The sequence below is a fragment of the Arachis hypogaea genome, chromosome 12 (assembly GCF_003086295.3).
Source record: "Arachis hypogaea cultivar Tifrunner chromosome 12, arahy.Tifrunner.gnm2.J5K5, whole genome shotgun sequence".
In the NCBI taxonomy this organism is placed as follows: Eukaryota; Viridiplantae; Streptophyta; class Magnoliopsida; order Fabales; family Fabaceae; genus Arachis; species Arachis hypogaea.
The window spans coordinates 70,269,639-70,283,276 of NC_092047.1; the positions used below are offsets into that span (position 1 = coordinate 70,269,639).

Genomic DNA, 13,638 nt, shown 5'->3' on the forward strand with positions numbered 1-13,638 from the left:
TATATCAACTAATTAATTTGATTGGATATTTAAATATTAATATAATTTATTATAATTTATATTACTTAATTAATTAGACTACGTTCATTATAATTCATTGTATCAGTGAATTAATTTTTTCATTTATAAAGTCTGAAATAAAATAAATAATTTATTGTTTATTCTAATTAAATTCATTAAATTGGATGACGCATAGCAACGCACACCGCGGCGGAGCAGACACGACAACGATAATGACTGGGCAGGTGAAATAACGGCGACGAGATGGAAGTTACATGTTCTTCTCTATTGCATTCAAAAGCAAGTCAATCAATATTCTATTCTTCTGGATTTTTAGGAGTGAGGTCACATAATTGAGGGTAAGAAAAGTTAGGTGGGTTGTTCAAGGCTTTTTTTTTCTAGATTTCTAAATACCTAAAATAGATTAGGAATATAAAATAGATTAGGAATTGTCTATGAGAAAGTTAAATTAAGTTAGACAAATATATTATTATTATTATTATTATTATTATTATTATTATTATTATTATTATTATTATTATTATTATTATTGAATAAATTAAAAAAATTAATTAAAAAACATCGTTATCCTTGAATTTAACTCAATCTATTATACAAAATCTCTATTTATATGATTTATTTCTTCTTATTATATCTAGATTACATCTCATTAATAATTATAGATAAAAAATTTTTATTTATTGCATTTTAAGTTTTCAATTATATTTGAGAACTAATTTTTTTTTATCTAAAGTTAATGTAAAAAATAAAAAGAAATTCACATCAAGTTATTTAGACTCTAGAGTCATTAATAAATTTTTTGACCAATAAGATGTCATTAATAATCTTCTCTAAAAGTTTAAGTTGCATAAATATAATTAGATAATTTTAATAAGAATAATATTACGCATTTAAATTTATCTATTCTATTATATAAAAATCAGATTTTTGTACTTAATGATGAATCTGACATAGCATGCTTTTGAGAATGTTTTTTGATTTATTTCTTTTAACTCATTAACTATAAGTTATTATGATAAATTAACTATATCAACTAATTAATTTGATTAAATATTTAAATATTATATAATATATTGTAATTTATATTAATTTGATTTGGTAGTATTTTTTAATTTATTTATTTTAATATTCTGTTAGTATTTTTAATTTATTTTTTAATTTATTAATTCAAATTTATTGTGTGTACTAATTAATTAATTTGATTAATTTATTAGTCATTAAAATAATAAATCTATGAATAAAATAGGCAACTGAGATATTTTTAACTAATAATTAAATCAAATCAAATCAAATCATATATATTGAGCTAAATTCAAATCATGTGAATTATGGGGGCAAAAAACCATAATGAGCCAAAGCAAGAATCGTGTAACCAAAATGCGCCAAATCCAATTTCGTTTCAGCAATGAGCCAAAGTGTATTTTAATATAATTCGAACCAAGCTGGTTCGAATTTCTCTCCTTCATAATTCGAACCATCCTGGTTCGATTTAGTGTTGTAGGTATTTGAATAATTCGAACCAGTAAGGTTCGAACTCCTCCCATACATAATTCGAACCACCCTGGTTCGAACTTCTCTCATACATAATTCGAACCAGGTAGGTTCGAATTATGCTTTGAAATCGATTCCATGTAATTCGAACCGGGCCGGTTCGAATTACTCCTAATGCACTCCTTCATAATTCGAACCAGGCTGGTTCGAATTAGGTGTGATTCGAGTATATAAGGAGTTCGAATCACCCTCATTCGAACCATTATCCCTTCACCCCTACCCCACAAAATCTCAGAGAAAACGACCCAGATTCTCTCCGAGGAAGACCTGAACGGACTACTCTGCTGATGGGGGACGATCCGGCACAGTTATATCGGTTGGACGGAGTCGCTCATATAGCCGGGGTCATCAACGACGAGGTTAGTACGGAAATATTTTTGATTCAAGCGTTAGTTGTGCTTTAGTGGTTTTGTATCCTGGTTAGACGGTACTTTATGTTAGTGGTTTATGTAGGTGGTTTAGGTGAGGGGATTATATAGGTGGTTTATGATAGTGGTTTAAGTTAGTGGTATTAGTTAGTGGTTTATGTTAGTGGTTTAGGGTAGTGGTTTTTGTTAGTGGTTTAAGTCAGTGGTTTTTGGTAGTGGTTTATGTTGGTGGTTTATGTTAGCGGTTTTTGTTAGCGGTTTTTGCAAGCGGTTTTTATATGTGGTTTAGGGTAGTTGTTTAATGCTAGGTGGTTTAAGTAAGCCGGTTTATTGAATTTCTTTCTTGTTAATGGCTCTCGTTAATTGTGGTATATGCTAGCGGTTTAGTTGTGTGGTTTAGGGTTTGTTTTCCAGTTAGTTATCTTTCATGTGATGTTATGCTGTTTAATTTAGCGAAATGGTTAATGTAAACCGGATTATGGAAACCGTTTTATGTAAACCCGTTTATGTAAACCGGTTTACTTTAAACCGGTTTATGTGAACCGGTTAACTGTAAACCGGTTTATGTGAACCGGTTTACTGTAAAACCTGTGTAGTTATATATCTCAGTATGCGTTTCTTTTCATGCGCAGCCCGAGCGATGCATTAGGAGCATGAGGTGGCAGCAGGGCATGCGTCTTGATGATAGATACGTTCCATACTTGCAGATGGCAGGGCTATACCATCTTGCAAGGCTGAACGACCGGTGGTTCCGGCTAGACGAGGCGCTCGTCAGTGCATTCGTGGAGAGATGGCGTCCCGAGACGCACACATTTCATATGCCGTTCGGAGAGTGCACGATCACACTCCAGGACGTGGCATACCAGCTGGGTTTGCCTGTCGATGGCCGTTACGTGAGCGGGTGCCTGTCAGAGTTTCATATATACATCGATGGCGGCCGTCCACCCTGGGTCTGGTTCCAGGAGTTGCTAGGAGTTATACCTCCTCCCAGTCAGGTTCAGAAGTATGCAGTGAACTGCACCTGGTTTCAGGAGACCTTTGGTGAGTGCCCTGAGGATGCAGATGATGAGACTGTTCGCCGATATGTCCGGGCGTACATCATGATGTTGCTGGGCACGCAGCTGTTTGCGGACAAGTCTGGCAACCGGATTCACATTAGATGGCTTCCATATGTAGCGAGGCTGGAGGAGCTGGGTACGTACAGCTGGGGTTCGGCAGCACTGGCCTGGTTGTACCGGTGCATGTGCAGGGTGGCAAACAGACATGTTGTGAAGTTAGCGGGCCCGCTCCAGCTACTGCAGTCTTGGATCTTTTGGCGGTTTCCTCAGTTTAGGCCTACAGGATATGAGGCCTTCAGCTGGCCTTTGGCGTCGAGGTACTATACTGGGCCTATTCTTTTTCAATATGACTTACAGAATTGCGTGTATGTTAATACTCTGTTGCATAATGTAAACACATATATCAGTATATGTAACTCATATGTATGGTGCAGATGGGCAGGTTACAACCCTTCCGGTAGCGAGAAGGGTCCGAGAGTGCGGGCATGGAGGCTTAGGATAGACCGGTTACAGTCCAGGGAGGTTAGTATGCTAATTAATAACTGATGCTCTTTTAGTTAAATATTTTACACTTGGCTCGTACAGTTGCCCTGATAATTGTGGGTTTGTTCTGCAGTTTATATGGATGCCGTACAGTAGCCCCGACGTACTTCAGGTGTTACACCCGGAGGTTTTGGAGCCTCGGCACATGGCGGTGTGGCGCTCTGTGACCGCGCTGATCTACTTTGCTGTCATAGAGTGGCATCAGATAGATCGTGTTCTTCCTCAGTTTGGAGGGGTACAGGCCCTCCGCGTCCCGCCTTGAACATCGACTTTCTGATGTCCAAGGACGGGAGAGGCGGCGATCGATGGTTCCCCTCTTCCATGCCGAAGTGGCATGCATACTGGGACGCTCGTCAGGACAGTGTATTGAGGTTCGATGTTGTTGCCGACCCTGGACCGTCTCATCAGTTCCTTCAGTGGTGGAGTCAGCATGGGAAGAGGTTCCTGGCACCGAACACTCAGCTGGGGGATCCGAGATCAGTTCCTATACCAGTTGAGGCCTCACAGCGGGGTCCGGGGCGTGTGCCTGACATGGATCGGCCGGATGACGTGCCTGACAGGCGCAGGGTTGAGAGGAGGATGGGTGTAGGGACACGGAGGAGCCAGCGTCAGTGGAGGTGGCCGGATCAGACGGCGAGGAGTGGTTCTGACCATGGGGACGACGATGACGACCAGCCTGGCCACGTTGGAGGATGCACACACGATGGAGGTACTAGTACACACGATGGCGGTCATGGAGGTGAGTGGTATGGCACAGGGCTAGGTGACGGGGCTGACACTGGTGACGCTGGACCTGGACCTGGAGCGGGCCCGCTTGGAGATTACTTCGTTGGTGTGCCAGCGGATGATCAGGCTGAGCAGGGTGGTACACCTTGGCGCATATCAGGATCACAGTGGGCAGACTTTGTTGGGTCAGACTCGTTTGTTGGAGACTTCGGGAGTCCACGCTTCCTAGATGAGATCACCGCCATCATGCAGGGTGAGGTGACCCCCCGCAGAGCTGGCCAGACCTCAGGGATCCAGGCCCCCTTAGATGTTGATCTGAACGAGCCTCCATCCTCATCCGCTGGTCAGCAGTTTCGTCTTGGAGGTACCCCTACATCCGCCTTCACCGCTGCATCAGATTCTATCGCAGCATCGTCTGCAGCACCGTTGCGTGTTGCGCCACCAGTACAGCCTACTCCGCAGGAGGAGGATGACGAGATAGAGGATGAGGAGCCGCTTGTCCGTCGAGGTCAGAGGGTACGGATAGCACGTCGCTGTGGTACTGGTTCGCACCTGTTTAGATGAGTCACATTTCATGTATTTGTTTTCCTCTATTCCAGTCATGTATGATAGTTAGGTGTAGTTCTCTTGTTATGTAGTGCTCTGTTTATGTCTGTTTATGTATTAAATGAAACATGATAAGGTATAATGATTTCGTTTAGTTATTAAAATGAGGATCAACGAGTCCTGTAGCATAAGTTGTAATGGAATACAACATATTCATTACTACTCACAAATACCAAAGTTCAATGCATTAATCTCAACAAGTTACATACGTGGTCAAGCAATGCATCTAACAAGACAACTTAAATGTAAATAACACTAACAATAACATCATGGAAACTAATTTCGCCCTGTCTGAGACGATCCTACTACCTGTGGGCATCTACGTCTAGTGTGTCCGGGTTGGCGACAAAGGCCACACCGTTTTGGCCTGTTTGGATCTGACTCATCCATATTCGTCCGTATCCTTGTGGATCTAGGCCTCCCCTCTCTCGCACGCCTTCTGTTTGGGTCCGGAATCACCGTGGGCCCATCGTAGGGTGGCCAGTAGCCCTCCGGGATTGGTGGTGTGAATCCCATCCGATAGACATTGAACACCGAGCTAATCTGATAGACGCTGTGAACATAGGAGCTCCAACTCACACGTGCGTAGGCACAACATGCAAGTGCGTGCTGACACGGGAAATGAAGCGCCTGAAAGTACCCACAGTCACATGTCCGGGAGGCAAGCGATACTCGGTAAGTACCCAAGGAGAAAGTACCAGTCGGAGTGGTCTCCGCTACGGTGAACTCGGAGTTATCACGGTCATACAACGTCACAGTGAAGCACCTGGCCGTCTTCAAGTTGGCCTCGATACACTTCACCAAATGCTGACTGAACTGCTGTCCGGTGCCCATCTGGGCCTCAGCCTCTCGCCCCTTGCGAACAAAGAGTTCGGCCAGCCTGCCATATGTTGCCTTCACCAGGGATGCTACAGGAAGATTTCTTACACCCTTGAGGATTGAGTTCACACACTCGGAGATATTCGTCGTCATGTGACCGAATCTCCTCCCTTCATCGCGATGCTGCGTCCACAAGGAGTAATCAATACGGTTCGCCCAATCACACATCGCCGGGTCTTCAGACCGCAGTATATCAAACCAGTAATCAAACTCAACCTCAGTCTTCGCGTACGCTGCATTCACGAGAAGCCTCCTAGCGTCTTTGCCCTTGAAGGTAAGGGCGAAATTAGCAGCTACGTGTCGTATGCAGAATGCACGGTACGCAGATGGTGGTAACCAACCTCCGTCCGGGGCCTCAAGCGCAGATTTGATGCCGTTGTGCCTATCCGATATAACCAGCAGACCGGGCTGCGGGGTCACGTGCTGCCGAAGGTGCGAGAGAAAGAAGGTCCACGACTCCGCATTCTCACCCTCTACTAGTGCGAATGCGACAGGTAGAATGTTGGAGTTCCCGTCCTGTGCAATCGCAATGAGCAACGTTCCCCCATACTTACCATATAGATGTGTGCCGTCAATGCTGACTAGCGGCTTGCAATGCCGGAATGCCTCGATGCACGGAGGGAAAGTCCAGAAAAGTCTGTGGAAATAAGCTTGAGAGTCGTCCACCTGTCCTCCAACTATAACCGGGCTCGTCCTGAGGACCGCAACAGTACCAGGCATCGTCAGCTGGACACCCAACACCCACCTAGGTATCTCGCTGTATGACTCATCCCAGTCACCGTAGATGAGGCCAACGGCCTTCTGCTTCGCCATCCAAACCCTCCTGTAAGTCGGCCTAAAACCAAAATGCGCTGCCGTGGCGTTCAGGAGCACCTTGATGCTAACCGATGCGTCAGCCCTAACCATTGGCATAATGAACGCCGAAATCACAGAATGATCCAAACTTCTGTGATCACTTGATATGGATGTGGCTAGGCAAGTGTGAGGGCCATTGTACCGTTTGACCTCCCAAAGGCCCTTGCGCTTCCGGAGACTTAGCCGAATCAACCATGTGCAACCATTCCCGAACTCGGAACACTTACCCACATACCGGCGGTGATCGGACTCCACCACCTTGTACTGTACCCCTCGCCGGATGCTGTAAGTCTTCACACTTAACAGGGCCTCATCTTTATCCTGGAATTGCTGACCAACTTGGAACTCTGTGAGACCAGCATTCCCTTCCGCATCTCTAGCTCCGAATCCAACAGGGTGCCCTAGCGCACCCTCATGCGTCATGGCGTCCAGGTCCAGCGAAGAAAAATATGGTGGATACTGCTGTGTGCCAGAGCTAGAACCACCGCCAGCCAATGCAGGCCCAGCCGCTACAAGCTCGTCCCCGCTATCTTCCTCAATCGTTTCGGGCTCAACGTCGTCCTCATCAGGATCACCCAATTCTCCGTCTCCGACGCCAACCGGTGGAACGCCGTGTAAAGCGTTTGGCAGAACATCAAAGGATCCTACCTCGTCGCGGACGCCGTCATTCAAATCAACAGCAAATGACGGAGAGGCGACAAGTTGGGCCGCTGGCTCGTAAACTGGGACGGAGGAAGAAGCCACAGCAGCCATCGAACTGGAGCCAGCTGCATTGGCTACATTGGCGGTATTCCGGTTCGAACCGCCTGAGCTGGATACCACATCAACCAGCTTTGCCAGCAACTCTGGTGTGCGGACCTCCGGAAACTGCCTCCGACAAAGAAACATGACTTGGAGGTCCTCATCACTACCAATCGTGAGACAATCATACTTCACCGTATCGTGCAGGATCGTGACTGGAATGCGATAGAAAAACTTCTTAATCCGCTTCGCACCTTCCAGGCCAAGTTTCATCAGCACAGCTCTAACCAGGTCATCATAGCTTGTCGTTCGATTCACCACAATATAGAGAGGATTCTTATCTGTGAACTTCACTCCGGACCGAGTTTTCCTCTTGATGGACCCTCTGTGGTGTACCAAAACAGCAAAACTCTCCTCTTCGCTAGCCATCTTAAGTCCTCTAATGAGAGCAAATCACGTTTACAGCGTTTATATAGAGCTCTGACTCCTACTAATTCGAACTAACCTGGTTCGAACCATGATACATGTAATTCGAACCAGGCTGGTTCGAATTATAACAATCAGCCACTCTTTGGTTCGAACCAGGTACATGTAATTCGAACCAGCTTGGTTCGAATTACTTCAGTCGACCTCTCTTCCCATAATTCGAACCAGCCTGGTTCGATTTATTACACTTGACTAATCTCCACATAATTCGAACTCAACCGGTTCGAATTACATGCTCTCCTGGTTCGAACCTGACCGGTTCGAATTATTCACATTTTTTTAGTGGTAGTTCGAACCAATGTGGTTCGAATTACTTGCTAATAGAGTTCGAACCTTGTTGGTTCGATTTATATAAAAATGCCTCCTGGCTTATTGCTGAAACAAATTTCTGTTTGGCGTATTTTGGTTAAACTTTTCTGCATGTGGCTTAATATGATTTTTTGCCCGAATTATGGACCAAATTAAAATAAAATAATTTCTTACTTATTAAATACACTTTTTGTATTTATAAATAAATTATTGTCTACTTCAATATTAGAAATTTTTATGAATTTTTTATTGCGCAATTAACTTTAACACAAATAAATTAATTTATAAAAATTTAAACTTGAATGCTTGCTATGATTAAACTCAAACTTTAATTTATTTTCTCATATTACTATATAAATATTAAATTCTTTGATTGAACACTTATTTGATTACGAAATGATATTATACATTACTTTATATTGACAATTAAATTTCAATTACTACACAAATATTATATTTTAGGTAATTGTATATTTTTTTTTTGTTATGTTAAAAATTGTTATATAATTTTAAGATCATTTAGTTATGTTTATTTTTTTAAAAGTATTGTCATTATTGGAGAGTAACTAATGTTTGTAATAGTATAAAATTAAAAAAAAATAAAATATTAATATACTGTATTTTCGAAATATAAATCTTGAAGTAAATATATGTAATTATAATTAATGATCATAATTAAAAGTCTTTATTTTATTTCAATTTGTTTAGGACATGTTTATCTTAAATTTTATTTCTTTATTAATTAGTATTTTTTGTACATTTAATTATCATTAATTTATATAAATCAAAATGTATAACTTAAAAAGATAGATACATGTCTAAAAAATAAAAAATAAAATAATTTTTTTTGTTAATAAAAAATTTATGTCGCTTTAGTTTTTTTTTTTTTTTTTGGCATCATATCTTACATTTTTACCATAAGTTAGAGGTAAATTATTAAATATAAATTAGATTTACTACTTATTACCCTGATTCGGATTCATTAAATTCGATTTATATGAAAATATAAATGGAGACAATTAGGTAACATTATTGGGTTTAGGGGATTCAGGTAATTTTAGGGTGACTTTGGTTTATCAACGTAAATTAGCCTAATATGTGATATTAGTTATTGTTATATATAATAGAATAGATGACATATTTATGCATTGTTTAGGTTAGAAGAATTTGTAGAGAAATAACATGCTGGAGAAGAAAATGGATGGAAAAATCAAATTTTCATTATTTAGTTCAACAAAGAAATTGAATGAAAAACATAAAAATGTATATTGAACTCACGTAAATTTTTTCTCTTCAAAGTTGCGAAGAAAACTGATTCAAAAGTGCAAATATGGATAAAAGTATAGAGTTATCATTTGAATTATAATTTATATATAATATATAAAAACATTAATATAATTCTTCTCTATTATGATTTTTTTCTCTTTTTACTTTTCTTTCCATTCAAGCAAAAGAAATTTTTTCCTCTATTTTTTTCATTTATTTTTTTTTTATTTAAACAGCACACAAAAAAAATATACTTTTCTTTCCATTTTCTTTCCTCTATTTTTAATCTTATATCCAAACAATAGTTTAGTGTTTATCCATTTATCTTTTATTAATATTGTTATAATAGGAATACATGTAACTTTATAAAAATGATATAACCTAAACTTTGATTATCTGAGAATTTATTGAGTGGCTAGAATAGCTCCACATCACGAACCAATGAATGCTAGCAATAAGGATGATTACAACAACAGCCGAAATGGGTATTTACAGGGATTATTCGCATTTTGGAGCTAGATGGGGACTCCTGAAATCCTCATGACCTGCCATGCGAAAATGGATGGAGACTAGGAGTGACAAACGGGTCGAAACCTGTCGAGCCGGTCGCATAACCCGCCAAAAAATGCGGGATGGGCTGAAAATTTATGACCACCAAACTTAAAAATCCCGCCTACCCTCGATTAGGCGGGCTTCGGCGGGGCGGGACAGGCTTTTCCGCTGGACCAAGCTTTTATTTTGGTAGAGCCATTTTTTTACAAATTTCTATGATGTTATTGATCTACAAGAGGATGAAGATGATAATTGAAGAAGTTTTAAGTTATATTTTGGATTATGTTTTATGTTTGATTGATTATAAACTTGAAGATGTTTAATTATATATTTTGGATAATATTTTCTTTGCTTTGGACAATGCTGGTTTTATTATTTTGTTTCAAAAAAATTGATTTATAATTATATTTATTACATATTTATAATTATAAAGACGTTAATGTGCGTGAATTTAAAAATTATAATTTTTTTATGTTTTTAGAAATTATCAATTTATTGAAATTGTTGTGAAATTATATATATTGTTTAATATTTAATGGTTTATAAAAAAAAGGAGATTCCGTCAGCCTACCATTAGGCGGGCGGGGAAAAAATTCAGGACCGTCTTACTAGGCGGGGTGGGCTTTTGGCAAGACAGGGCAGACTTTCCCGTTTGCCACTCCTAATAGGGGCACGGACATAAGTACCCGCCCTATGAAACTTATTAAATATACGTGAATATAAAATTATTATTTATCCTAATTTATATATACGTAAATCTATTTCTTGAATTTAGTAATCCTAATTTCGACCTCCAATTCGAATTTTTCCTTTTTCTTCCGGGCTCATTCTTAGCCTTGATCATCCTCTCTCTCTAACTTACTTTCTCTACCTCTCATCAAGTCCGTCACTACATCACTCAGTATCGTCCTAAAAAATTATGTTATGTTATTATGTTGGATTATTTTTTTTATGTTTTTTCCTTTTAAAATGTTATTTTTCATAACGAATATGTTATAAATTGTGTTGAATTATATTGAGTTGATTATTTTATGATTTATTATATTATGTCTTTTTGTGTTAATTTTTTAAAAAATTTTCAAAGAATATTCGTAGATACCCGAAGAGATCTACGTTCTCTGAAGGGTAATTAAATAGGAACTTGCAATGACGGAGAAAGAATGGGGACATTTTTTTTAAATAGGAATGAGGGATGGAAAGTAGGTTTTTCACGCTCTTCTGAGTCCTCATTATCATATCTAACTAGTAACGGAGATCCAATCTGAGCCGATTTAAGAGGGGACGCGTGGACTTCATCTACATTGGGCCTTTAAGGTAATGAACCTAAGTCAGATTTGGGACCCTAACAATAGATTTTAGTTGAGGGTCTTACTAGACCCAAATATATCTTAAATTAATATTTTGAGTCATTGTTATAGCAAATACTATACTATTTAATATTATAACACTTAGTATATGTAAAAGTTAGATATATTTGCAAGACATTTTTTAATTCAAATTAAAAAAATTAATTATCTCTTTTTTAGTTTTAAATATTATTTTCTAATGTAACGAAAAAGTGAAAATAATAATAATCACTCACATAATTAAAATAGAGAATCTTAATATATACATGACACTATATATATCAAGGATTATTATATATGATATATAATTTTTTTTCTTTTCTGTAATGACTATTTATATAATATATTGAACAATTTTAATTTTTCATCTTAACATACATTTAATAAATTTAACATACAAAATAAATAACTTAAGTTATCATCTAGAACAATAAGTATAATAGTGCAAATATTTATTTATTTATTAGTAATGAAAAAATATGTAAATAGTATACATCGACATTTTTAGTATAAAAACAATAATAAAGATTATTAATTAAGTTAATTACATAATTAAAAAATTATGAAGAATTTCTTAAATAATAATAAAAAATAAGATTACTATTTTTACATATTATAAAGTTTATAAAAAAAAATTTGGATAATAAATCAATTCTCAATAGATTTTACATTAATTCTGTCAAAAAAAAAAAAAATAATCAATACATTGGATATTATTATTTACGTACTATATATATATATATATTAAGTTTATAATTAATTTTTAGTCCAATTTTTGGTAATTAAAATTTAAATGATTGAAATTATTAAATGATGAATATTTTGTATTTAACCAATTTATGTTTTATTGAAATTAAAAAAATGATGAGTAGTTAATCAATTCTAAATTTAAATTTAAATTTGAGTAAGATAATAAGAAAAATATTTTAAATTTTATCTCACTAACCAAAATTAATTTTAAGATAAGAAATTACTTTGTACATCATATATATTGTAAGATAGTATGGTCATTTGCTATTTTTAATGGTAAATGTTGTCAAATAAAATGGTGTAAAAAATTAGAAGAAAATATATTTACAAGTTTAGAAAATATTAATTTATTTTTCAATAGAATAAATTATATATTGAATAACAAAAGTTGTTATCGGTTTCTTTTCACACTAACTAATACTCAACGATGGTGTTTCGATACACCATATTACCAAAATATATTAATCGATCTAATAACTTTTGTAATGACGTAAGTTTATGAATTTGAAAATTTAAAAATTATTTCATAAAAGGTGAAATTTTAACAAGTAACAATGTTGATCATATTGTTTTGATTTCAAGAATGTATACGATAGTAATAAATAAAATTGTTCCAAGTAAATTTCAATAAAGACAAAAATTCATAAGTATTTCTATTAATAAAAAATTAATCTATTTAAAGACAAATACAATTTTTTTATGGATTTTTTAACTTGGCAAGTCGAAAATTAATACACCACATATTAATACTCTATTTATTAAAGGTCTGTCGCTAACTAATGAATTGTGATACACACAAGACGTGATTCGAATTCCAAATACTTGTTTAAGTAGACAAATAAGATGACCATTCAATAAATTTAAATGGATTAAAATAAATATTAATTATTTTTAATATTTTTAAATTATAAAATATTTATAATAATAATTACTATGTATATTTTTTATTTAAATTTTAATAAAAAATTTTATATAATTTTATGTATTATACTTATTAGAAAGTGATGGCCTCGCATGTGTTCCAATTGCTTGAGGGAGTAACCTTAGGTCAATCTTTCCAAGATCGCATGATGGACAGTGAGAAGGACATTAAACCCACAAATGAGGGACCCGCTGATTGGATAGATAGAAAGCTTAATTTCTGCTAGGGTATGGTAGACTGGCAAATTGGATCCCGATAGAAATAAATTGAGTACAGAAACAGTTTAATTATGAGAACAGAAGCAACGAGCAAAAGAGAATAAAAGCGGCGAGCACACATTAACAGGGGCGACTAATAGAGTTTGAAGAAGTGAATCCACATGGAAACTAGAATAACGAAGTGGAAATCAGCATAGATCCAAGAAAAATAAAGGCAACGGTGGCAGGTCTTGGAGAGGACAAACTGGCGAAGCAGCGGCGAGCAGAGACAGAAGCAAATTAGAGGTGAACCACCAGCGATGGCAGCAGCAACGACTGAATTAGGAGTCATGGTCACGGCAAATCGCAACGGCCAATAACACAGTGTATTGTAGTTGATCGTAGATGGCCAATGGGGATGTGTTTGTGGAACTATAGTCCATGGAGGTGGAGGTGGAACAG

At 37.1% G+C, this 13,638-nt stretch overlaps 1 protein-coding gene across 1 annotated transcript; it reads left to right on the plus strand.

Annotated features, from left to right (window-relative positions):
* Positions 1–2,397: 2,397 nt before the first annotated feature.
* LOC112730109 (protein MAIN-LIKE 1-like) lies at positions 2,398–3,803 on the plus strand. Its single transcript, XM_025780217.1, has 5 exons — positions 2,398–2,406; positions 2,573–2,710; positions 2,792–3,315; positions 3,433–3,520; positions 3,615–3,803. Exons 1-5 carry the CDS (start codon positions 2,398–2,400, stop codon positions 3,801–3,803), a joined length of 948 nt encoding a protein of 315 aa, XP_025636002.1.
* The last annotated feature ends 9,835 nt before the right edge of the window (positions 3,804–13,638 follow it).